Here is a 24,064-nt window from a genome sequence, read left to right on the forward strand (position 1 = left end):
GCCGACTACGGTCCTCCTGACTTACGTCGCCTGCCGACTACAGTCCTCCGTCGCCAGCTGACTACGGTCCTCCTGACCTACGTCGCTCGCCGACTGCAATCCTTCTAACAAAGCAAACATGTCAATAGTGATTATTTGTATTTACATCATGTAATGTACTCCATAAGATGTACATCAAGCTAAGGCCTTCTCCCAAGGAAGGGCCTCATTTGTAATCGACTACGAATACTAGTGGATTCGTTCAAACTGGGCTAGGCCCCGTGGTTTTTCCCCATTTTACAGGGGTTTTCCACGTAAAAATCTTGGTGTCTCATAAATGCTAGACCCTCTCTCCTTATCTGATTGCGTGCCGGATTTTCGTACAATGCTAAGACGTTAAATACTTCTCTACTGCCGCGAATACTTCTGGACGCAACAATTATAAAAGTTCATAATATTAATTTTAAATTTAAAAAATCAATATGAATGAATAGGATTGATTCATCCTTAAAAAAATTATCTTGATCGGGCACAAATCTCGAGGCAAAATCTAAGTTGGAAACTTCCAAAATTAAACTTGGGACTATCCGAACTCCGATTTCAGCAAACTTATAGTCGAACTAAACGTCTCGAAAATACAAACCCAACAAATGTCTCATAAATTATCTAATATTTTCTAGTGTCCTAATGAATTTAAAAATGAACGATCTATGACTCTTTTTTAATTTTGTTGATGCGCTTATTTCTACTAGATAAAATTAGGGGCAAATGGTTTTGATAAGTTTCTAATTCTACTTCAAAGCATTTGATCTAAGCACATTTGGATTCAATCTTAACTTTGATCTCATTGGATTCACCTCAACAAATTGAGTTAGTATTTGTCTAATTAATCTTTGCAGCAATTCCCAAAATTTCTAATTCAAATATTCAATTGATTTGAGATTTAAAGTTCATATAAATAATAAGCTTTGATGGGATTAATTTTCTCATGACATACATTAGCATTTTAAAAAACGTTGAAAGATTAAAAATCTATTTTAAATAAATAATTGGATTTCTATTACATGAAATATCAAAAAACTATTTACTTCATATATCTGAAAAAAAGCATAATTGTCACTAATCTTGAGATGAAATTTAAACATAGAACTTTCATAATTAAATTCAAAATAATATGAGTTCCAGTTTAAGAAAACTTATAATCAAATTAGACATTTTGATAAAACAAAGCTAATGATTCGAAATATGGTCTAACTCGAGCCTAAATACAGAGATAAAAAATCAAACACTCGAAACATAATTGAAAACTTCAAATATTAATTGAACGACTAAATGAACTCCAATTTGGCATGCTTATAATCGAATCGAGCAGTTTGACGAGACGAATCCTACAAGCCCAATACACTTAATTCCAACATCATTAAGGCACGTTGGTATTGGCAAAATACTTAACGATCAAATGAATCATTATGGATCTTATGATAAAATGTTTTGAATTTTGACCCAATTTATCAAAATGCTCATAACAAAAAAACTATAAATAAGAACTCATTCTCTATAAATGGAGAGATCCAAGAGTTAGAGGAAGAGATATAAGATACCAACTCTACTAGTGCAAATTTTCTAGAACATAATATTACTAATAATATAACAAGCCCAGATATTAATATTTTTCTATAAATTTATATATTGGGCTATAAAAAGTTATTGATATTGAAACGAACAGAAGACAAAATAAAAAAATAGATAAATATTTATATTAGAGAAAAGTTGAAATAGCAGCAATTAAAAGTAAAATATAACATATATAATAAATTATAAAAAATATGTCAATTAAATAATTTGATTATTAAGAAAGAAAAAATAAGAATGTTAAATTTATATGAATTTAAATTGCACGAAATAATTAATAAAGAAATAAATTTAGCACCTCCAGCGTTAATAGAAATAAAAAACTCAAACCTTAAATAGTTGAAAAAAATTTTAAACTATTTCGCCTCTTATTAAAATATTATTAAGCACCTTATGATTATTTTGTGTATGTATTTCCTAAACAAATATTTATTAATCTAAGTGTCACTGCTGCCAGTATCGGCACTTTCTCTTGTGGAAGATCTCCTCTTTTGGCCTCTTCTCGTTCTCTCTCTCTCTCTTCGCGGATCATGTCTATGAATTGCAGTCTTGTGCGTTTTCTCTTTCTTCTGGTTTTCTCAAGCAGTCTAATGCTCCGCATAATCGCTGCCGCAACCATCACTCATCTTCCCGGCTTCAACGGCGCACTTCCGTTCCATCTGGAAACAGGGTTAGGCTGAGCTTATTTCATAAACGTTTTGTTCTTTTAGAAATGTTTCCTTTCTTTTCTATCACAATATTGATTCCAAGGGAAGTGATATGGACATATTTGTATGCATATCAATGACCATCAATTGATGTGAAGATATGTGAGCTTGGATGAAGTAACGCAGGCCGATCTCTTCTACTATTTCGTAGAATCAGAGAGAAAACCTAGCGAGGACCCTCTCATTCTCTGGCTCACCGGAGGCCCCGGCTGCACCTCCTTTTATGCCTTGGCTAGAGAGATTGGTAAGATTTTTAACTTTTATTAGTCTCTTGAATGTTACGGGATTATTTCCAATTTTCCTAACCAAATGTTTCCAAAAAGTCAACCTCTCTTGCATCCAAACAGTCACTTAAGGCTTTCAAGATTTAGTAAGTCACGCAGATTTAAGGATTTGCTAATTCTCTTACCCTTAAAGATAAGGGTGCCTTAGGTTTGATGATAGTGAACCCTAAACTCCAATACATTTTACATCACTTAGAATATAGCAAGTTTGATGATAGTCCTTTTTATTTCAAATAAATTAATACCATTATGGTGTCAGGTTCCCCTTCTTTAGGGTGGATTTGATTTTTTGCATTAGAATATCTCCTCATCATGTCATTTATAGTTTCAACCTATCCATATCACTTACTAATTTTAGATGTTTAAACCCTCTTGATCTTTCTTAGTTGGCCATTCATGAAGGAGCGAGTGAAGTTGTTTGATCTTGTATCTTGCTCGCATGCACACATTCTTTTCACATGAATGTGGTATATTGCATGCACGATTTTAAAATATTTTAGAGCCTCATTAAGGTGTATGGGCACTAGCAAAGCTACAGTGGGGGCCATGGGGCATGGGCTCGACCAACCCATCAATGAAAACTATTGAAAGAACCAACAAGCGACTTTGCTCAGATTTGAACCCAACATCTTTTAGTTCTATGGACGGTGCCTTATCTAATGTGCCACAGAGTCAGCTTTTATTATTTTTACTTAAATTATTATTAAATTCTACTAAATGTTTTTCCTATGCAATTAATAACTTCATTAAAAAATATCATACTAGAAAAACCTAAAATTTGCGTCACTAAAAATCATATATATATATATATATATATATCATAGATTTGTTGTAATACAACTAATAAAAATATAGAATGTCAAATATAATACTTTATTGAAAATTGTTGCGGGCTAGAATATACACAGGGATTGAGTTATAATTATACGTCTTAGCATTATACACATATCCAGCTTACACACAAAGTACATGAGATTTTTTATGTGGAAAACCCTGGAAGGGGGAAAAACCACGGGGCCTAGCACAGTTGAAAATTATTCAACTAGAAATTGAGTTGAGTACAGTGGGCTGACTCGTCCTTGAGGGTAGGGGTGTCAATTATTGACACGACCCGACAACCCAACCCAAACTCGATCCAGAAAGTCTGGGTTAGGGTCGATCTGTTTAACAAACAGGTCAGGTTCTAGTCTCAACTTTTGACCCGTTTAATAAACGGGCCAGGTCTGAGTCAACCCGATAATCCAAAATTGACCCGGTAACCTGGCTTTGCGCCTTTGCAGTCTGCCCATTTTTAATTTTTCTCGCGTGGAACTAGGAGGGAATCTGAAATCGAGGCCCGACTGCTCGAGGGATTGAACATCGCGCCCGAGGGATTGGACGTCGCTTAAAGAGGGACGAAAACACCACTTCAGGACCTCAGCTCGCCGCCCGCACTGGCTAATCGAACCCGCACGTCTACCGTCTTGTCCATTTGGTCGACGTCGACCCTGCATGCCTGTGTAGCGTATATGGCACTGCCTTGCCTGTCGTCGTGCCGCCTAGTCAAACGGGTTTGCGGGTCGGGTCATGTCAACCTGGCAACCCGTATGGGTCGGGTCTGGGTTTAATTTTCTGACCCATTTACCTAAACAGGTCAGATTCGAGTTGACCAGTTTACGCCCGGGTCAAGTCGGGTTTGACTTGAACCCGACCCGTTGACCCGAATTGACACCCTTACTTGAGGTAGATCAAATTACAAATGTCATCCATATAGTTGTAGTCTAGTGATAAACGTGGATGAAAGTCTGGCGTCACTTGGTGGTCCGACGGAAGTCCGACCGTCTGTTGGTGATTCGGTGAAAGTCTCGATGTCAGTAAGTGATCTGGTGGAAGTCAGGCGTCAGACGGTGGTTCGACGGAAGTCTGGGCGATAGTTAGTGGTCTAATAGATTTTCGATGTTGGGTGGTGGTTTGGGGGAACTCCGACATCAGGTGGTGGTTTGGCGAAACTCCGGGCGTCAGGTGGTGGTCCGGCGGAACTCCGGTGTCAGGTGGTGGTCCGGCGGAACTCCAGGCATCATGTGGTGGTTTGGGTGAACTCCGGGCGTTAGGTGGTGGTCCGGCAGAACTCCGACATCAGTTGGTGGTCCGACAGAACTCCGGGCGGTGGTCGTGGAGGAGCGAGGAGGCAAGAGCGATCTTCGATCTCTCTCTTGTTTCCTTTGGCTTGGGTCCCCTTTCATGAGAAATGAAGGCTCTATTTATAGATTTTCTAGAATAGCATGACCTGTAAATAGTAGAAAGATCAATGACAAATTTGGAGTGGTTTGAATAGACAAATGATGTTGACTCCCATGATCGTGGACCGTCTACTTGACATTTAAATGTCTTAGTGATATCAGAATTTTGTGATCTTGGGCTCGTTGAATTCGTTTCGTCGAGCCGCTCGATTCAACTATAAGCATGTCACATTGGAAACTATTTGGTAATCCAAATTGTGGTTTGAACCTTCAAACAACACTTTGGGTCTTTGATTTAGACCCATTTGGGCTCGGATTGAGTTGAATTTGGTGTCATTGGATTCGTGCTTTCGAGACGTTCAATTAGACTGTAAGTTTGCTAAAATCATAGTTCGGATAGTCCCGATTTTAATTTTGGAATTTTTCAGCTTGATTTTGCCTCGAGATTTGTGCCTGATCAAGATAATTTTTTGATGATGTATCAGTTGCCCCCTTTTTTCGGACGCCGAAGCTATAGAAGTCCGAAATATGCATTATAGCTCTTGGAAAAATTTTTGTGCGCTTTGAAACTTGAAAATAATCCAATCTTGGGTATAGAGGTCCCAAATAGCTTTAAAAGTTTCAAAATTGAGTCCAAAATGTCGAAAAATGATTCCATGGACCCCAAAACTGTCTGATTTGGCCTTTCCGGACCAAAAATTGGGCCAAAAAACGTGTCGGGACAGACTAGCTGCCGCAGGCTTCCGCCGCGCTGCTTGTGCCCGCTTGCCCATGTTTCCTGGCTCTCCCACGCGCTCTCACGTGCCTGCTCGCGGCCAGTCGTGGCTCATGCCGCCCACTCGGTGCAGCTTGCGGGTGTAAACGAGTCAAGTCGAGCTTGAGTTAGAGGATGTTCAAGCTCGACTCGTGAGTCAAATATCGAGCTCGAACTTGAGTCGAGCTCAAAAGTCGCGCTCGAGATCGACTCGCGACACATAAATGAGCTTTACGAGCCGCTTGTAGAGCCACTCGATTTTGGTTTCCCGCTCGCCATTTGGAATTTCCCGCTCAGGTTTTTAGCTAGCAATAAATTATCCACTTGGTCCGTTGCTTTTTGCCTTTTTTCCTTTGGATAATAGAAGCCTAGAAGGTGACCACATGGTTTACCCCAAGTGTCCAATGATTATACTCCAGTGTTACTTTTTTCCTTGGATAAAGGGGCTCTTCATAGCTGTATAAAGCATTAGCATTTAATGAAAGAGAGGGGGAGGTGGGGGGGAGGATATATATATATATATATATATATATAACTCCTTTTTTTACAACTTTCCCAACTTCCTCCTCCTCTCTCCCTCATTATAAATACCTCCTTATGCGTATGAAAAAACTTGCCCTTCTTCCTTTTCTCCTCTTATTCTCATGCTGAGGCCTTCCCCTTGTCCTGTTCAGGCGGGATAGGCGGTATCCAATGTCCAGGTCTAGGGCCCCTCACTGAGTAGGAGTATTCTTCTTTCCTATTTTCTTCCCTTCTTCTCCTCTGGCTGTGTCCTTCCCCATAATCATGTTCAGGTGGTATCCACTATTCAAGTCTAGGGCCCTTCACTGAGTAGGAGTCTCCTTCTTTCCTCTTTTTCTTCCCTCCTTCTCCTCAGGCTAAGGCCTTCCCCCTGGTCCTGTTCAGGTGGTATCCACTATCTAGGTCTAGGTCCCCTCACTGAGTAAGAGTCTCATTCTTTCCTCTTTTCTTCAATTATTCTCCCTTTTAGTTCTCTTCTTATACAGGAGGCTTTCCCCGGTTTTTAGATAAGCGGTATCCCTTATCTGACTGCAGGGCCCCTCCTTATATAGAGATCATGAAGGGGGATCGCCCTTCTTCGAGAGATCCCACGACCAAGAGAGATTAACATTCATAGTTGGTTGGCGATGGAGGTCGGAAAGATCGTTGTCAAGAGACGGAGGTCAGAAGGACCATAATTTAGCGACGGAGATCAAGGAGGACCATTATCTGGTGACATAGGTAGAAAGAATCGTAGTCGGTGGTCGATGAAGGTCGGAAAGACCTTAGTCAAGTGAAGGAGGCCGAAAGGACTGTTGTTTAGCGACATAGGTTGGAAGGAGTGTTATCTGACGACGATGGTCAGAAAGACCGTAGTCTTGCGACATAGGTCGGAAGGATCATTGTAGGCGACGGAGGTCGGAAGGACCGTAGTTGGCAAGAGACAGGGGTCAGAAAGACCGTTGTCTGGCGATGTAGGTCGGAAGGACTGTAGTAGGCAACAGAGGTTAGAAGGACCATAATTGGCAGGAGATAGGTGTCAGAAAGACCGTTGTCTGGCGATGGATATTAGAAGGATCGTAGTTGGCAGGAGACAGGGGTCAGAAAGATCGTTTTCTGGTGATGGATGTCGGAAGGACCATAGTAGGCGATAGAGGTCGGAAGGATTGTAGTCGGTAGGAGACGGAGGTCAGAAGGACCGTAGTCGGCAGGAGACAGGGGTTAGAAAGACAGTTGTCTGATGATGGAGGTCGGCATGACCGTAGTAGGTGACGAAGTTTGGAAGGATTGCAGTCGGCGGACAACGATAGTTGGAAAGATTATAGTTTGGCGACGAAGGTCGAAAAAACCATAGTCTGACGACATAGGTCGGAAGGATCGTTGTATGATGTCAAAGGGCTACTTGATGATGTTAACATGTGTGGATCCCCATGGGATCGATCATCTAGTGATTGAGGCACAATAAAGATTGTATATTTCTCGAATAAAGAAATTAAGATTTTATTGACATCCTCCTATGATGTTTGACCTATTCGAGGTTGTATGTCAGAGCATTATTCGATGACGTTAACCTGTGTGGAAGAGATCAGATCGAATCCCCTTGGGATTGATCATCTAGTGAATGAGACATTATAAAGATTGTGTATTTTTAGAATCAAGGATTTAAGATTTTATTGACATTCTCTTAGGATGTTTGACCTATCAAAGATTGTATGTCAGAGTGGTGCTGGACGATGTTAACCTGTGTGGAAGAGGTCGAATCGAATCCCCTGGGATCGATCATCCAGTGATTGAGACACAATTCTCATTGATTATCCTGAATTCAAATTTGAATTATGTTAAAACCTTGAATTTATTTCCTAAATTGTTGTATTATTTTTGAAAAGGTATCCCCATTAATAAATCTGAAATTTAAGTGAGAATCCTTATTGATTATCCTTCCTAAATTAGCCTAGTCTAATTTATGAATATCTGAATTTAAATTTGAATTCTCCTAAAGCATTGAATTCCTTTCCTAAAGTGTTGGGATATGTTTGGAAGGATATCCCCATCATCAAATCTGCGTATTGATTGAACATTTGAATTAATTCCTCTATCCTTTAACAATATGCTTTAATTGTCAACCCAATTAGGGCCCCAAATCAGCCCTAATCTTTGATTTGGGTCGTCCCCCCTTCCATTGATCCTTACCATAATTATGCAAAATTATTAGGACATAAATCTTAGGTCCATATTTCTGCTAATTGCTGTCCTCTTGTTTCGGTTGCCATCCAATGATGATTGTGGCTATTTTCCTACTATCAAGCGCTTGCTATCTCCTTCCCAAATCATCATAAGTTGCTGTCCAGATTGCCGGGGACAATAGAACATTGTCTAAACGTGTGAAAGGGATTCATATTGTCGTCCTTCCCATTGAGACATCCAAACGACTTCGCCGCGGCTTAGTATCTTCATCTATGCGGGTAAACTCTTTCCCATACATTATACCTTTTGATCTCTCATCAATTATGACATCATTTTATTGTGAAAACTTATCTGCATAACCCATACTAAGAGCTTGTGTGAGTGGGTCTTTGTAGTGACTAGTCTATTTGTTAATTTAGGGATTGTCTCTGAAACATCACATGAGCATGATATTAATTTATTTGATTTTATAATGGTCCTCCTATTATCATGCAATTACTTGTTTATACTTGATCGCCCCCTTGCAAGCTAAAGTCCTTATTTAAATTCATTCGGAGTTAATTAATTGTCAATCTCTGTTCACGCATGCATAATTTCCAACTCAATATTACTTACACATCTAGTTCTGCATCAGCTAGTAAATGAGTCAACATCTATAACATAGATATTCATTTGATGAATGATTTTCACTATGTTTTAAGTTATTAAGCATCTTGTTTATGTTGCTTATGAAAGGTCAAGATCAATTAATAGACGATTACATTATATTGAGTTGTCTTCCTACAAATGTGAACTAACTTATGAGGCAATAGTCATATTATTGAAAAGTATAAGCCATCATATTATTGTTGATGCTATAAAGCATTAATGATGTGTCAAATCAAGCTCCATTACTTACTATATGCTTGTTAGTGGACATGCCAAGTAAGAGCTTATAGATAAAACACTAAACTGGTGTTGTTCTTAATGCTCATTAACAATGTAATCAATACATATGGGCGAGCTCGAAATTAGGGTTGCAAGCGAACCAAGCATTCGACGAGCTACTCGATGCTCGGTTCGATTAAAGCTCATTTGTGAACGTTTAACTAACTAAACAGATAAACTTGAACAACATTTTAAATACTCGATCCTTTAATAAACAAGCTTGAACACTAATGTGTTCGGTTCATTTATGTTCGCGAACAACATCATTTGAAATTTGTGAACAAGCTCGACATTAAGCTTGATAAGAAGCTCGATTCGTGTTCGATTTTGAACTCGTGAATAAGCTCGATAAAAATTATTAATATTTGATTATATAATTAATAAATATAAATAATATAAATATTATATATTTATTATAATATAATGATATAATTATTGTTAAATAATAAAATTTAAAGTGAATAATATTATATTATATGTTAATTAAGTATTTTTATTAAATTTAAGTGAATGATAGTAATTAGCAATGTCAAAAAAAGAGGCGGGCTTATTTCGTTATTGTTGGCTCGTTGCCTCATTATCTTATCTTCCCGAGACCTGAGTCCTAATTTTTCTTCCGAAATGCGCGGGCTAAAGAAGGCGGAAGTATTTTTATTATAAATGTGTTTGTATAGATATGTTCATGAACGTGTTTGTTTGATAGTTAAAAAAAATTCGTTAAATATGTTCGCGAACATGCTCGATGTAATCGTTTGTTAGGAAGCTCGATAAAGCTCATTTGTTAAATTAATGAACATCTAAAAGTAGAGCTCGTTTATAGCTTGTTCATGTTTGTTTATTTAAAGCTCGATAAGCACTAAACGAACGAACATGAACTGAACATGAACCGAACATGAACACTCATTAATTTAAATGAACCAAACATGAACACAAACAATAAAGCTCGAACAAACATGAACAAAAACTTGAACAACCTGATATTAAATGAACACTCACATACTCAGCTCAGCTCGGTTCGTTTGCAGCCCTACTCGAAATATAGATGTAATGAAAAAAATGTGCTTGCTTATGAAGGGAAATAAATATAAGTTTTATTATATTATCTTCACCACAATGATAAGATCATATAATATCACGAGCATGGGTATAGAGGCTTAATATTTGAAGGATAATATGCTTAAATTGAAAAGTGAAATCCAACATACTTACAAACCACCGGATCCGCAACCCTATTTGTACAAGCGGACAGAAGGCGATATCCTTACGACAATATTGAAAATACACTTGAAAAACATGACTAGCATGTGCTCTGACAAATGCGATAAATTTGAAAATGCCAGTGCTGAGAATGCTGCACGGGTCAAATGTTCAAGCTTCATCCTTCTCCATGAAAGGATTGGAGTCGACCTCAAACATTTAAAATGTCTTCCAAATTCCTACAATAATATAGTGAATTTAACATTACCTCGATGATGTCCGTGTTGACAGGCAATATCAACCGGAGGGGTCAAATCCCAAATACAATAAAAGTCTAAATCCTTAAAATGAAATCTATCATCTAAAAAAACTTAAAATTAAAATTCACCTCTTGCAACCGTTTGTCAAGGTGATAAATTTAAAATTAATCTAAGTTCACAAAGAGTTAATGTCGTGTCGGGTGTATCATTAAGATTCATTCTCAAATAGTCTCTTGCCAGCAAGTATGTGAAATGTGCCCTCTTATCGGGTGGTTTTTCCGCAAAATGACACCATTATTTATGATCACGACCAAAGCCGTATATTCCCTAACGACTTCAAATCCTTGAGTAATGAATCATAGGGTATATTCAATAGGCATAAAGCTCTCTGTCAGCTAAGGTGGATTCAAATACATTCCCTTAAACAAACATCACCCAAAGTCTACAAGGTATCCTTGGACGAAGCAACCCATGGCTGCCGATAAGGCGCCTTCTGTCAGGTTGGGTCGACTATCTCCTCTAACTAAGTAGACTAGGGACCATGACGGCCCGGGACGATGGAACCATGTAATCTTGATCGGCTCGTATTCATTCCCGCATCACCATTTTTAAGATTATGATAATAAACTTTAAAGTCTCAAACTCCAAAAATCATATCCCAAATTCAAACCCTAAAACTATTGCTACTATACACTGAATTTATGACCTATGCGACCTCTTTAACTACTAGCCTTAATCGAAAGTTCTCTCTCATTTATCGGTAGGGGTAATTAACTATAAGGGCTTACACCTATAGGAAACCTAAACTCAGATCATAATGTCCTCATAAAATGAGGGCGAAATCACTAGGTAATGTTTAATTCTCATTCTGTTTTCTCAAAATTCACCCGGAGCCTATGCTCATTAAAACTCTCCGCCGTCACAAACAAAAAAAGAGATGGTGCGGAGAGGCCAGGGCGTGGGAATTTTTGGAGCCCACACTTTTTTATTTTTATAATTCCTTCTTTGTTGTTTGTTCAGGGATAGGTGCGTATTTTTTGAAAAGCTAAGGTAACTTGATCAAGTGATTAGGCCCGTGAAGTTAGGAAATTGTTTTACTTTCTACTTTTTTTTATGTCATGCAGGCCCCATTCGATTCAAGGTTGCCCCCTATAATGGAACCTTACCTATGTTAGTTTATAATCCTTATGCTTGGACAAAGGTGAACAAACTATTGCCTTAAGAAATATTCTTCCACTTATTTCTGTCATCTTCTCCTATAATTTTTTTGGGTACTTTTAGATCTCCAATGTTATCTTCTTGGACTGGCCTGCTATGACTGGATTCTCATTCTTGAGAAATGATGAAAGCTATATCACAAATGACATTAAATCTTCAAAAGAAATTTACAATTTTCTTAAGCAGGTGCATACGTGAAACTATTTCAATTTTTATTGAGCATGACTTTATAAGCTCGATATGTGTTCAATATTATTATGTTGACTCAAGTATTTCAAATTCTTGGTTTGTTCCTTTCATGATTTAACTTTGATCCTATTGTGAATTATGTGAAATGATTTTTAGTGGCTTCTTGATCACCCGCATTTTCTCTCAAACCCTTTCTATGTTGGTGGTAATTCATATGGCGGCAAGATGGTACCAATTGTGGCACACAATAAAACGTTTTTCTGATAATTTTTGTTTAATTAATAGTGTTTATCAAAATTGTCCCAACAGTTATTTGATTATAAATTTGGACCATGTTGAATCCTAGGAATTGGAGCAGGACAACACCCATTAATCAACCTCCAGGTACATATATTTTCTCATTATGTGTAAAAATTATTTGAATTGAATGAGCACGAGGAAGGGAGGGAATAAAAAATTTTTGATGGGCCAGGTTCAACATTTAAAATGGTCAAATCTGACCTGTGCTTGCTTTTCCCTTACTATTAGTCATGAAACCCCCTTTAGCTTGACCTATATAGGACTTTGTTGGACTTAGCAAAGCCCGTAGGAGGAAACTTTTGATCATTCCATATTTAATCATATCTTCTCTTTTGATTGAGTTTGACTAGGGCTGGCCCTTAGATCTAACTTTGGCTTAGCTCTAGTTGGTTCAAGTGTACTCAGATAGTGAAATAAACATTCAATTCTCTAGTGGTTCAATTACATGCATGTGATTATCATTGGACATTGAATTCTTTGAGCTTGAGCTATGGACCTAAATTAGACCAAAAGTCAATCCACCCCTGATAACCCCTTAACCTTAGATCCCATTGATGATTTTGAACCAATTAATTCAATTGATTATCTAGACCTTTGTAGGGTTGCTATCATAAAACCATAGGTGAATTGACCCTAGTTGACCATTGGACTAGGATAGAACCCCAATAACATTAATTACCTTAATAGGGCTCAATTAGGTCATTTATACGGAAATTGTATGATTGATGAAATTAACTACGTCCAATCATCCCAATAGGCCTGAATCAGTTAAAAATGACCTAATTGATGCAAATAGCCCTTTAGATTGGAGCTAGATCTTATACTAAGAAGATCACTAGCAGAGGCTATGCAAGTGAGCAAGTGGAGGTATCTAGGGAACCACCAATAGAGATGCCAGCAGAAGTCAATTTGATGACCACCATCGAGCAAGAGTTGATGCAGGATTGATTATTGAAAGGAAATTATGTGGTAGGATGATCTATTAAAAGTGCATAGGCAGGTGAACCAAAGTTTAACAATGAAGACCAAGCACCAACTAAACTAAAAGAGATTGGAGGGCATGGTTGATAAGAGTTGAAAAAAGGGTGGACAAGAGGTGGAAAAAGGGTGAACAAGAGGGTTATTAGTGGTCATTGATTGGGCGAAGAGTAGATTAGGGCTAAAAAGTAGATATGACTTTCTTTAGTAAAGTTGTAAAGACAAGCATAACGTCCAAAGCTTGTAGAAGGCAAAGCCCTAGCAACGACTGCGATGATGTAGAGGTCAAGATGGACACACTCTTCACAACACTAGAGAAGTCCTACTTGAAAGATCTAAACTGTTAGGTGGCTTGAGTGAACGACAGGGGATTTCCTTGGTAACAAAATTTCCAACCACGTTGGTGGAGCTGATAGAGGTTTCACTGTAAAGAGCCATCTTGAAGATGGTTGCTTAGCTAGAAATCCTGAAAGAGCCACCCAGCAAGCAGACTATTGAGAAGGCATGGTACTTCCTTTGGATAGATGACTTGACTATCATGTGAAGCATATAATAGATATTCTATGGGCTAGGGATTTCAAGGAGCCAATTATATGGATCCAGCTTAAGAATGAGGGCATAGAGTTGGGCCTTTTAGCAGTCACTTGAACATGCTTGTTGAGGAGCACAATTTTGATTAGCAAGGTTGATGTAGGACTAAATATGTTTGTTGATGTTTTACCTTTGAAATTTTACGCTTTTGAAAGAGCAAGAGCAATTAGTCACTTCCAACGATTTAAACGACGAATAAAAACAATAAAGCAATCATTTAGTTCAAGCAATATATTATAGGATAAAGATTTATAGCACAAAATAACCAATCAAATTAGATTTTGCTTAATGTGGAGCTTTCAAAAGAAATCCCTTAATTAACATTTAGAATAGTCACTATTTAAGATCCCTCACTCTCATTCTTATTAACTGGTTAAGTGGAAAAAGCTTGCATGATATTTATGATGTCACAATTAAGAGGGACTTGGAAGAAATAAGATTCGAGAGAGAGTTCACCTTTGTTAAGATTCGAAAGAAAGTTGCAACTAAACGGGAGGTTATTGTTGATCAATAGCGGTGACAAGGGAGAAGAGGATTCGTTCCATGTAATCTTCAACGGAGAGGTTGTTCTCTAGGTCAATGTCGAAGAAAGGAGATCATTGGATGTCAATGAACCCTTTGGTTGTCGAATACGAAGCCGTGATCACGTTCAAGATCGGCCATCCATGAGTAACGAGACCAAACAAGGTGTTGGGGAGGGAGAGGTTTTGCTTCTCTTCCTTAGGTGAAGTACCAAGCGTAGGAGAGGAGATGTAGAGGAGGGAGGAGCTTGGGTGGTCGGCCAAGGCTAGGAGAAGAGGGCTGATTTTTTATTTCAGAGTTTAATTTTGAAATTAATTTCAAATTTGATGGTGGAGATAATTAATTTAATTAGGAGCATTAATGGAAGTAGAATTTAGAGAGGAGAGAGGGCAGGACCGGCGGCTAAGGGAGGGAAGGAGGAGTTTTGGAAAATTTCAAATAGTTTCCAAGCAAGTCAAGTTAAATTAAAAGAGATTTAATGTCTATATTTCTTTTAATTTGAGTTCAAATTCAAATTGATTTGATTGAGAGACTTTCCAAATATAACTCATGTCAATTAGGAAAGAATTCAAATTTGAAATTGAGTCAAAATTGAATTAATTATCCTTCCAAATTCATCATGATCTAATTTAGGAAAGTAGTAAAGGCTAGGGAAATTTTGGATCCAATGAAAGGGTGGAAGTGGCCGGTGGCTAGGCTAGGGTTTGGGGAGAGGGAGGCCGGCGGCTATGGGAGGGGATGGAGCTTGGGGCTAGGTGGAGTTAGGGCCGGTGGTTTGGATGGTAAGGAGGTGGTGGCCGACAGTTTGGAGGGGAAGGAGGAGTTGGACCGTGAGCCCGGACGCTTCTTGCGGCTGACGGGTAGTTCTTTGCCCTCACCTAGGGACTTCAACTCTTACAAGAACTCTCAAGCTCTCCCAAAACACAAGTGCAGAATTTTCTTTTTAATAATTATCATCATCCCCTCAAAAGGAAGAGGACGGGGCTTTAAATAGCCAAAATACAATAGCAAGATAAAAGAAAAAAGTACCCCTAAGGATCACAAACAACTACTCCCTCAAGTGAAGGTAAAAACGGAAAAACTGCGATAATAAATTAAATACACATATCATAATAATAAACCTAATACAAATGATAGCTCAAAAATAAAGTGGTGCGACCGTGGCCGTAGATTGTCGGCCCCTTCTCTGATAGACTCTTCATAGTTGGATGTCCTCATCAAAGATCTTCCTCAACATGTTTCCTAATGTTAGTTTTGATTTATTTTTTGCCCTTTTTTTAATATTCTTGGAAGCCTGTTAGGAGCCACTCATCTAAGCCTTCAAAGACCACTTGTAGCCCTCGTTGAATTTGGGATGCTAACTTAGACAATTCATAAAATCTGAAGTGAATCAGATAGAAAATCAGTTTATCACTTTATCCATACTCCTTAAATGCCAAACTCTTCTAGTTTGTACTTTCATGTTGCCAGTTGTGCCGGGATTTTCTCAGTGTTACTTTATTATAGATAATTTCTGTAAGATAATGTTGGTTACTGAATCCTCTTCCTACCTTGAGGGCCTCTTGAGCTATTAGGTCTAATAGATTAATGGAGGCCACTTTTTTAAAGCTAATATTGATTTGTGGGTGCTCTTTATTATATGTTGAATAATATAGATTAAGATTTAATGGAAGGTACACAACACTCGCTTAATATATCATTTATCATTTTTTTGTGGTTTTCACATAAAAGATCAATGAAATTGTTTTGTGGACATGCATACATTTATATAAAGAGAGGTTTTACCATTCAACTCAATATTAGATTTTATGATATTTTATTTTGTTGGAATGGTTTCAGGGTTATATAAGCAATAACCCAGTCACTTCTACGGTACATGACGTCAATTCAAGGGTCCCGTATGCCCATGGAATGGGTATCCTTTCAGATGAACTTTTTCAGGTACACTTTTCTAGACTTGCACATGCATAAAAATGGGTATATATATATATATATATCCACGATATTATATATATATATATATATATATATATATATATATATTTAAGAACAACTTGTCTTGTTTACCAAGGTTTGTTCATGAAGATTTTTAATCAGAACTTGTTATAAGATGGCTGGTGTGTGCAATAGCCATTCTTATGGCAAAGTCTGATTTTAAACTTTGAATTTGCAATGTAAAAGCCAGTTCTTCACGATGGGACTGTTCATAAGTACAACCTTTTGAATCTCATTTATCAATTAGCAGGCTATTCAGAGAAGCTGCCCAGGAGAAAACTACAAAAGGCCTAGGACTGGTCCTTGTATTGAACAGATCAAGATCTTTAGGGGTGTAAGAATGTTTATTCCTACAGAATCATTCTTAGTTCTAGTTGTTCTTTGAGCTGATTTGTTGTGCGTGTATGCAGTTCATGAATGAGCTAATGATGGATAACTTTTTGACTAAAAAATGCGAAGGGGAATCCACAAGGCCAGCGTTGAGTAATGCAGCTGAAGCAGACAGATCTATACTAAAGCAAAAATCAACAGATCTTCGCTCACCTCCTCCTGTTCCTGATATCAAATGCTCAGTTAGTAATTCCACTGTTATTATGAAACCCTTCTAATGCAAACACCTAAGTCTTTCTTTTGCTTTTTCTGATCAAAATCCTGCAGACATATGCTAGTTATCTTGCCTATCACTGGGCAAACGACAACGATACCAGAGCGGCTCTCCATGTCAAGGAGGTTAGCTTTATTCTCGGTCTTCTGGATGACATTTAGGGAGAGATTATATAATTGAATGAAATAAATTCCTAAACAATGTTTGAAAACCCAGAAGCAACAGCCCACTGCTAAATCTCTTAGCAAAATGATGCATAAGTTTGTATTGTGTGGTACATAACCTTCATGAAATATTTATTTGAATCTAATGCTTTTATGATGTAGGATTGCTATTGTGCACAAGCTGTAGATTAGTTCTGATTATTTTAGTTATGGCATTGAGTCAAGTTCGTACCAAAATATTAAAAAAAAAAAAAAGAATTAAATAACTTATTGGATACAAGGGCCTCCTCCACATCTATGTTAAGAATCAAAGCAAAAAAACAAAATCGGTCATTTATGGAATGCAAGATTTTTTTAATGTTTTCTTAGAGGGCATAATATTCTAAATCAATTTTTTTTGTAACAACGAGCGTATCTTAACTACGTCTTTACACAAATTTCAAAACTTGAAGCCTTCTGTTAATGATGGTAAACAGGGAACTGTGAAGGAATGGCAGATTTGCAGGGATGACTTCCCCTACGATGATGCACTGGTCAATAGCAGTATACCTTACCATCATGATTTAATAGCCAGAGGTTACCGTGCTCTGGTTTTCAGGTGAAGCCCCTTAAGTTGGCTTATTCATTCTTTATCTACTTTTAAGTATTGTAAGCAGAAACCTGTTTAAACAGTGGCGACCATGACTTGACTGTTCCATTTTTGGGAACAATGGAGTGGATAGGATCTCTCAACTTGTCAATCATCGAACCATGGCGATCGTGGCATGTTAACGGTCAAGTTGGTGGGTAGGTTCCTAAGAACTGTGAAAGCTAATGTTCTTACTTATTGTTGTGCTAATTCTCTCAGTGTTTTGATGATTTATTACTTAGATACACAGTGAGGTACTCGAAAAATTTAACATATGCAACTGTGAAGGTAACCAGTAGTTTTTTCTTTCAATGTTGATGTTCTTCTGTTCGATTGTTTGAGCTCTTTGCTGTTATGCAAAAACTCTTATTACTTGCTTTCTTGCTGTAGGGTGGAGGTCATGAGCCGGCAAAGGATAGGAATATGGAGACCTCGGCTCTGTTTAATCGGTGGATTTCTCATAAATCTTTGTAATTTGATGCGTTTGTAACGAGAGAGACTTCAAACAAAGTATCATTTTTATTTATTTTAGATGGCAGGTCAAATGATTGAGTGATAATTTTGTATTTTTGCCATTGCCCTTGCTCGAAGCTATAATTTGAAATATCAAACATAGCACCCTATTTAAGTACTTGTGCTTCTTGTTGTTTTAATGCAAAAAAGAAGTTTTTGAAATAAGTACTCATGCGGTTTGATTCTACAGGCGGAGAAATTTGTAGTAGTAGTTCCCTGTTAATCAAATGTAGAATAAGTATGCGTGTTTATTGTTCCAATGCAATGGAAATCTACTTTTTTGGCTGGTGCAGCCAATTGGGGTTCACACGAAATTAAGCTATAGTTTGGGATGACCTTTTTACTGTTTTTTAAAACTGCTTTTTAATACAAAAATTAAAAATTTTATCTTAGAAAATTACTTTAAAAAGCAATGAAAAAGTCGTTCCAAACAAAGCCTCGGGCAGCCTATTTATTGCTTTCAAAAATAATTTTTTAGTACAAAATTTTCTAATTCAAGAAATTTTTGTGCTAAAAAATTATTTTAAAAAGTAACAAAAAAGTTGTCCCAAACAAAACCTAAGTCTAATCATCTCACTTTTTTAATCATAGCACTTTTGATGATAACTCGGACAAAGGAAAGATACGAGGATGCTATTCAAATTCACATTGAGAGGTGACAAAAAAATAAAAAAGAGGATAAAATAAGAATGATTTGCTAAAGAAAATGAAGCTAAAAAAAAAAAAATTATAGGCATAAAGACTTGCAATGTGAATGATGTGAACACTTGAAATATAATATAAAGAAGGATAAAAGCATGAATGAACTAAAATGAAATTATAACATGTTTGTGACGAGGGAATCAACTTGATTATTGCACTCAAAATTATCCTGTACACATAAGAACAAATGAAAACTCAAATAGAATCTCCTTATTGTTTGATCTTCCTACTCGTTTGAGCTCAGCTTGGATATGGTGTAAGAAGATGGTGTTAAGAACTATTTTAATTGAGATCCATGCGCTCATTTCATCATAACGATGAACACTTCCTCGAGATTCATGCTCCGGACTCAGACTCATCATGATGATTTGAATCAATCAGCAGGAAGATCAAACAATAATATCCTTTTTATCTTCAAAAATGTTGATCAAATAACTTAAATTATTGTCACGTTTAGACCATCAAGGGCTGATAATCTTGATGCATATGAACAAACTACTTACGTACATCCATTATCCATAAGTCCTACTGCTGAGAAAATTTACAATTCATTTTTTACTTAATAAGCACAAACTATTTAATAAACACAAACTGTTTGTTTGAGACAATTTTGAAACATTATTTTAATATATATATTAAAAAATAACTTTATAAAGAAATAAAAAGTCATCCTAAATGAAGCCTATTTCTTATAGATTTCTAAATAAATTTTTCATTTCAAATATTTATTTAATTAAAAAAATTTATATTAATAATTTATTTTAAAAATCAATAAGAAAACGGTCCCTAACAAACCTAAATTGCTACATTTTATCATTCATAGCTACCAAGACTTTCCTTGGTTTTTCCCCCCTACTCCATGAGAATAAAAAGTTAAAACCAAAAGGAATAGAGATCATGAAATGCCATGCCGACTTGATTAATACCAAAAATATAAAACTTATAAAAGAAACAGATTGTTTTGTTTTTCACAACAAACATCCATTACATCATGCTAGAGGTGCAGTTAGACGAAACAAAGGGGCCTAAAAAGAGGGTACCATTTGTTGAAGTACTGGGGGAGAAAAAAGAGCAAGACTATAGTAGTTCAATTGTAAGAGATTAGGGTTTACTGCATAAGCTCATGCATGATGCCAGAAAATCGTGACAAAACAAGACGAAAAAGAAACCAAGCAGATAAACGAAACCCACAATGAAAACCAGAGTTTTGAATGTGTACCAACATATATATGATCTATAATTTCAACGTTGCAATACTAGTGCCATGATTAATAATATCTCTATGTATAACATTATCAATTATTTTAAATCCCCACAAGTTAGCCATCTAGTGAAAAAAATGAGAATTCAAGATTTACTCTTGATCAACTTGTACATAAAAAAAAGGAAAAAAATGTTATACAAGTGCGATTGATTCTCAACAACACCAGAAAAATTGATTTCACTTTTTATAATACAATCAACCTGAAGCCCCACGTAATTGACAAACGAAATTAGCCTAGTGTCATTGGTCCTAACACAATTCTCACGTCTCACTGACAAAAGTTTGTTTACCATCTTAAGTCATTAAAGAAATGCAGAAGTTAATAAAACACAATAGTTTAGCTGCCATTGGTCGTCCATTAAAACTCAAGGCTTTCTACGCCTCCAGATTAGTTTGAAATTTCACCTGTGCCTTCGATTCGTGTATTCATTACAAAATTTCTGATATCATTGCCCGATGGTAAGAAAAGAGCAAAACTCATGCAAGATAACAAAATAGATACCTTCCATGAACAGTGAAGCATGCGTGTATATATATATATATATATATGGATATCAAAATTCCTATTAGAATAATGGATGCAATCTCAATTATCTCACTCAAAACTATCTCAACACAGTTGTACACGCTCAACAAGATAAATTCTGTGGTTTTCTTTCCCCTGCACTTAAACAGGTTGTCATAAGAATTCTGTGGCCAAAGCTTCTGCCTAATTTAACTCTTCTTCTTCAAACAAGCAAAAAGGAAAAAATTGTGACTGGTGTCGTATTAAGTTTATTTGTCGTGTTCTTCTCTCTTGGGAAGTAAGTCAGCCCTTCTGAACCTAAAATTGAAATTCCTACCTGCAGGTTTACATAATCATTATAATCAGTTTTGTATGAAGTCATAATTGGGCATAAGAATAGGATAAGTTCGAAGTAAATTGCAGTATCATTAGCCTTCAATTTTATTAATAAATAAGTGATACCTGCAAAGGTTTCTTAATTACTTATTGAATGCACATTTCAGATAAGGAACAAGCAACAGACTAATGGGGACTAATTAATATATGATCATATTTAATTTCAGTAGTGGCCATAGTCATAATAGTTATATTGGTTGAACAGAATTCTTAACCTTGCACTGTCAATACTAAGAAGTAACTGTTGGCCAACATTTTTAACGCAGTTACAGGATGCATGGGAGCATCTTATTGACATAACTTCAACAACAACAACAACAACAACATCAAGCCTTTATCCCACTACGTGGGGTCGGCTACATGAATCCTTTTTCTCCATTGTGTCCTATTAAAAGTCAAATTCTCATTTAAATCTAATAAAGAAAGGTCATTCCTAATATTTTCTAACCAAGTCTTTTTAGGTCTACCCCTACCTTTCTTAACACAAGTCAAATCTAATACCTCTACTCTCCTAACCAGATCATCGAAAGGCCACCTTTTTATGTGACAAAACCATCTAAGGCGACTCTCTCTAATCTTATCTTCTACTGGAGCTACTCCAACCTTTTCACGTATATGCTCATTTCGTATCCTATCTCTAAGGGTAAAGCTACTCATCCACCTGAGTGACCTCCATAATTCAAGTTTACCTTCAACTCCCTCTCTAGTCTTATCAACAAGAAGAATATCATTAGCAAAAAGCATACACCAAGGTACATCATCTTACAAATGTCTAGTGAGAACATTCATGACTAAAGCAAAAAGATATGGGCTTAAGGCTGATCCTTAATGTAACCCAATCGAAATAGGGAAATACTTGGTCAAACCACATTGTGTTTGACCACAAGTAATAGCTCTTGCATACATATCTTTAATGATTTGAATATAAGCATTATTGACTCCTTTCTTTTCAAGAACTCTCCATAGCACTTCTCTTGGAACTTTATCATATGCTTTTTCTAAATCAATAAATATCATATGCAGATCCTCCTTATTTTCTCTATATTTCTCCATCAAACCTCTTAATAAATGTATTGCTTCCATAGTCGACCTACCCGACATGAATCCAAATTGATTTTGAGAAACATTAGTATCACGCCGCAACCTATGCTCCATAACTCGCTCCCATAGTTTTAAAGTATGACACATTAACTTAATACCTCTATAATTCGTACAATCTTGTGCATCACCTTTATTCTTAAAAATAGGAATTAACACACTCATTCTCCACTCATCTGACATCTTTTTAGTCTTCAAAATAGTATTAAAAAGTTTAGTAAGCCAAGAAATCCCTTCATCTCCTAAGCATTTCCACACCTCTATTGGAATATCATCAGGTCCAACAGCTTTTCCACCCTTCATTTTCTTTAAAGCCTCTCTAACTTCAGTATTACTAATACGCCGATAAAAACAGAAATCCTTATTATCATTTAGGGTGCTAAGGTCACATAACTTTATTGAAAGAAAATTTGAAGGTCAAAAAGAACTGTGTTACCTCTAGATCTTCTTGAGAAGAACTTCAAAACCTCATCAATTATCAGCACCTAGCGTTATGAGACAATAGATCAAAGTAATTATTAAATTTCACATAAAAATACAAAAATAATGATAAAATATATGTAAAGAGAACTGTAAATAAAACATGATAATGCAAGTGTGAAAGATGTCTTTATTCAATGAGGAAATTCTTCAGTAAGCAGTAGCATTCACAAAAATATTATTTATGTCGCCTTCCTGCACTGGGTCTTTCCATAATCACTAATTAAAAATATCAGAAAACCCATCCTTCAAAACACAATCCTTGAGGAAAAAAAAAAAAGCAAGTGTGGAAAAATAGCAACCATCAATGCAAAAGAAGAGTGAAAAGATATACTAACAGGAAAAGAGAGATACAGGACAACTTTCCATTCGGTCCATGATAATGGAACTACCTGTGAAAATGAATGCTAAAGTATTTTAGGAAATTATTGAAAAGAAGAACAACTTTGTAGATGAAGCATTGGTAATATGGAAAGCGACTTACAGAGAAAAGGATGGAGAGAGGTTCAATGTACAAAATTAGTAAATGGAGAAGCATAGTCAGCGCTATAGACCACACAAGCCAGGGATTGCTCCAGGGACGAATAACACTGACAGGAAAAAAAAAAAAAACAATGAAAGCATGGTTGGTATTTTTCTCATAATCAAAAGTACATTCAAAAGTGATAATAACTTATTGAAAGTTTTTCCAAAGAGCAAGCCAGTGGCAATAGTAGTGGAACAAGGGGGATAGGGGTGGCTCTTGCCCCGATATTTGAGATAGTCCCTTGTAATTATGTATAATAATGAAAGCTTATCCTTCAATGCTTTTGCAATTGTGTATAGTATAAAAACTTTGATCCTCTAAATTTTGGTTAAGCCCTTTCACCCCCTTATTGAAATCCTAGTTCCTTCCTTGAGTAGGAAGAACCTAACAACCTTTAAAAACATAAATTAGTTTATACTTATCATTCAAAGGATAATGCTATATTACCTTTTTTAAAGGTTTAAATTTATTAAAAAAGGTATTGAAGCATTTTCTGTTAGTGAGGCAAGGCGTAAACCTCAAAATATTTTAAAATGCAAACTCAAAAATAAATCCTTAAATTAATTAAAAAATGAAATAATAAGTAACATACTAATATCAAAATACATAACAATAAGTTTCCACACTCTTAATTCAATATAAATAGTCTACCCCACTTACATTACCTAGTGGGTCTTTATTATTATCATTGTTGAAGTCAGCTGCTTTCTCTCCTACCTTATCCTCAGGTGCTACTACAAGTGTAAG

General features: G+C 36.5%; 2 protein-coding genes across 2 annotated transcripts; one reads left to right on the forward strand and one right to left on the reverse strand.

The window, feature by feature from the left end:
- The first annotated feature begins 2,050 nt into the window (after positions 1–2,050).
- On the forward strand, positions 2,051–18,466 carry LOC110113940 (serine carboxypeptidase-like 18). The gene is made up of 14 exons (XM_028693456.1): positions 2,051–2,281; positions 2,417–2,562; positions 11,769–11,845; positions 11,926–12,048; positions 12,208–12,305; positions 12,390–12,435; positions 16,282–16,383; positions 16,688–16,771; positions 16,848–17,009; positions 17,095–17,166; positions 17,682–17,803; positions 17,878–17,991; positions 18,076–18,121; positions 18,224–18,466. The coding sequence occupies exons 1-14, from the start codon at positions 2,142–2,144 to the stop codon at positions 18,305–18,307; spliced, it is 1,416 nt and encodes a 471-aa protein (XP_028549289.1). The 5' UTR covers positions 2,051–2,141; the 3' UTR covers positions 18,308–18,466.
- A 2,204-nt stretch (positions 18,467–20,670) lies between these two features.
- Positions 20,671–23,822, reverse strand: LOC110113926 (calcium-transporting ATPase 3, endoplasmic reticulum-type-like). Its single transcript, XM_020846647.2, has 4 exons — positions 23,276–23,822; positions 23,130–23,183; positions 22,748–22,796; positions 20,671–21,154 (listed from the first exon to the last, which is right to left on the reverse strand). The coding sequence occupies exons 1-4, from the start codon at positions 23,327–23,329 to the stop codon at positions 21,087–21,089; spliced, it is 225 nt and encodes a 74-aa protein (XP_020702306.1). The 5' UTR covers positions 23,330–23,822; the 3' UTR covers positions 20,671–21,086.
- Positions 23,823–24,064: the final 242 nt, after the last annotated feature.

The sequence above is a fragment of the Dendrobium catenatum genome, unplaced genomic scaffold (genome assembly GCF_001605985.2).
Source record: "Dendrobium catenatum unplaced genomic scaffold, ASM160598v2 fragScaff_scaffold_289, whole genome shotgun sequence".
Lineage (NCBI taxonomy): Eukaryota > Viridiplantae > Streptophyta > Magnoliopsida > Asparagales > Orchidaceae > Dendrobium > Dendrobium catenatum.

What these genes read in the sequence shown, in the direction of transcription:
- LOC110113940 (XM_028693456.1), top strand. Translation starts at nt 2,142, where the DNA reads ATGTCTATGAATTGCAGTCTTGTGCGTTTTCTCTTTCTTCTGGTTTTC. An exon ending in TTTACAATTTTCTTAAGCAG is followed by an intron (nt 12,049 to 12,207) that starts GTGCATACGTGA and finishes AATGATTTTTAG; the next exon opens with TGGCTTCTTGATCACCCGCA. An exon ending in TTCCTGATATCAAATGCTCA is followed by an intron (nt 17,010 to 17,094) that starts GTTAGTAATTCC and finishes AAAATCCTGCAG; the next exon opens with ACATATGCTAGTTATCTTGC.
- LOC110113926 (XM_020846647.2), bottom strand. Translation starts at nt 23,329, where the DNA reads ATGCTTCTCCATTTACTAATTTTGTACATTGAACCTCTCTCCATCCTT. An exon ending in CTCTCTCCATCCTTTTCTCT is followed by an intron (nt 23,184 to 23,275) that starts GTAAGTCGCTTT and finishes TCATTTTCACAG; the next exon opens with GTAGTTCCATTATCATGGAC. An exon ending in TCCTGTATCTCTCTTTTCCT is followed by an intron (nt 22,797 to 23,129) that starts GTTAGTATATCT and finishes TCATAACGCTAG; the next exon opens with GTGCTGATAATTGATGAGGT.